We start from the raw sequence: 1,959 nt of genomic DNA on the forward strand, positions 1-1,959 counted from the left end.
GTCCTGAAATGGGGTAAAGGGGTGTGTGTAGGCCCAGAGTCTGTCTTAGGGAAAGCTGGAGCCCTCTGCAGACCCTGAGCAGGGTCAGGGTCCCTCACCTCTGTCCTCCCCTACTCTCTCTGGCAGAGCCTCCTCCATCTCCCACCACCCCATCATGGGGATCATTGCTGGGCTGATTCTCCTTGGAGTGTTGGTCTCTGGAGCTGTGGCTGTCATTGTGATGAGGAAGAGTACAGGTAGGACAGGACAGTGTCTGAGATCTGGGCCTTACTGAGCCCTGGATGTAAATAAACATACCCATTTCCTGTATTGTTACTATAAAGTGTGTCCATTGATGAGTGCTTAGCCACTTTGGGACTATTTATTATTATTATTATTATTATTATTATTATTATCATTATTACTCTGTAAGGAAAAACTGGAAATAGAGGACAAATATTTCACACTGAGGTTTCTAGTGATGTGACACAAATCTGCGGTGGAGTCCTTAGGAGCCTGGATATTACTTTTTCTTTCTCTCTTTGACAGGGTCTCACAGAGTGGATCAGTTTGGCCTGGAACTCACCATGTGACAGCTAATCTTCAGTGCCAACTTAACGGGATTTAGAATCTCCCAGGACTTGCAATTCTGGATTTGTCTGTGAAGGTGTTTCCAACTGTACTTTATATGGGTGACACCAGCCCATGATCAGGGGGCCCAGAATGAAGAACAGGGAGGAAAAGAAGAAAGCCAGATAAGAACCAGTGTCCCCACACTCTGCTTCCTGATGCATGGAGATGTGAGTCATCCCAGCCACAGCTCCAGCTGCCATGATTCCAACCAAGCCTTTCCTGCCAGGATGGGTTGAGCATTCTTAAATCCAAAACCAAAATAATCCTTCTTGCCTTAAGTTGCTTCTGTCTTCTTTCAGGTTTGTTGTTGTTTGTTTTACATGAAAGATAAAAGTGAGTGATAGAACAGTTTGGGTTGACCTTCTACTCTCAGAAATCATCCCGCCTCCCTCTGAGAGCTGGTGTTGCAAGTTTGGGGAATATAATCTTCTATAAATGTATTGAGATGAATTGAGACTGTGGAAGTATGTCTGTATATTAGAATCATATCAGAGGAACCAGGCCCAAGAACTTATGGGATACACCCAGAAAATGAAAGGGTACATTGCTATGAAACAATGGTCTTGTCCCCTGTAAAGATTTGTCACTTGTATTGATTTAATAAAACTCTGATTGGCCAGTAGCCAGGCAGGAAGTATAGTCAGGGTAACAAGAATAGAAGAATTCTGAGGAGAAGAAGAAAGGCTCAGTCTGTAGTCGTCACCCAGATTCAGAGGAAGGAAGTTGAGAACGCCTCACTGATAAAAGGTACCAAGCCACATGGCTAACATAGACAAGAATTGCAGGTTAATGTAAGATATAAGAGTTAATTAATAAGAAGCCTGTGCTAAGAGGCCAACCAGTTTAAAATTAATGTAGGCCTTTCTGTGTTACTTTGGTACTAAATGACTGTGGGACCAGGTGTGACAGAAACCTCTGTCAAGAAATGGCATCACCATGGACAACTACATCCACAGAAAACCTGAGAAAGCTTGGGAAATAATCCTAGACACAAAAGAACAGAGTTAAGCATGGCTTCTTTGTATCAGCGTTTTTTCAGGTGGGTTCTGTTTTCTAGAGGCAAGCATGCCTCATTTAAGAGAGATTTCCTGACTCAAATTTAGCTGCAAAAACCTTGTAGCTCAAAATAGACTCATGCATATATGGTCAATTAATGTCCAACAAAGAGAGCAAGACAACTGGATGGAGGAAAGATTGTCTCTCCAACAAATGGAGCTAAAATAACAGCTTATTAATGAAGGAGAAAAATGAATCTCTTAACTCAATCTCAAACCATATTTTTTCTTTCTTTCTTCCTTTCTTTCTTTCTCTCTCTCTCTCTCTCTCTCTCTCTCTCTCTCTCTCTCT

The 1,959-nt window shown here is 42.3% G+C and overlaps 1 protein-coding gene across 1 annotated transcript in view; it reads left to right on the plus strand.

Moving 5' to 3' along the window:
* The first annotated feature begins 154 nt into the window (after positions 1–154).
* The window catches only part of LOC101988348 (saoe class I histocompatibility antigen, A alpha chain-like), an 8,561-nt gene continuing 6,756 nt past the window's right edge, over positions 155–1,959 (plus strand). Inside the window, exon 1 of the mRNA XM_026778505.1 lies at positions 155–236. Within this exon, the coding sequence (XP_026634306.1) occupies positions 155–236 (82 nt within the window). The remainder of the gene's footprint in view (positions 237–1,959) is intronic.

Source organism: Microtus ochrogaster, unplaced genomic scaffold (assembly GCF_000317375.1).
Source record: "Microtus ochrogaster isolate Prairie Vole_2 unplaced genomic scaffold, MicOch1.0 UNK225, whole genome shotgun sequence".
NCBI classification, from domain to species: domain Eukaryota; kingdom Metazoa; phylum Chordata; class Mammalia; order Rodentia; family Cricetidae; genus Microtus; species Microtus ochrogaster.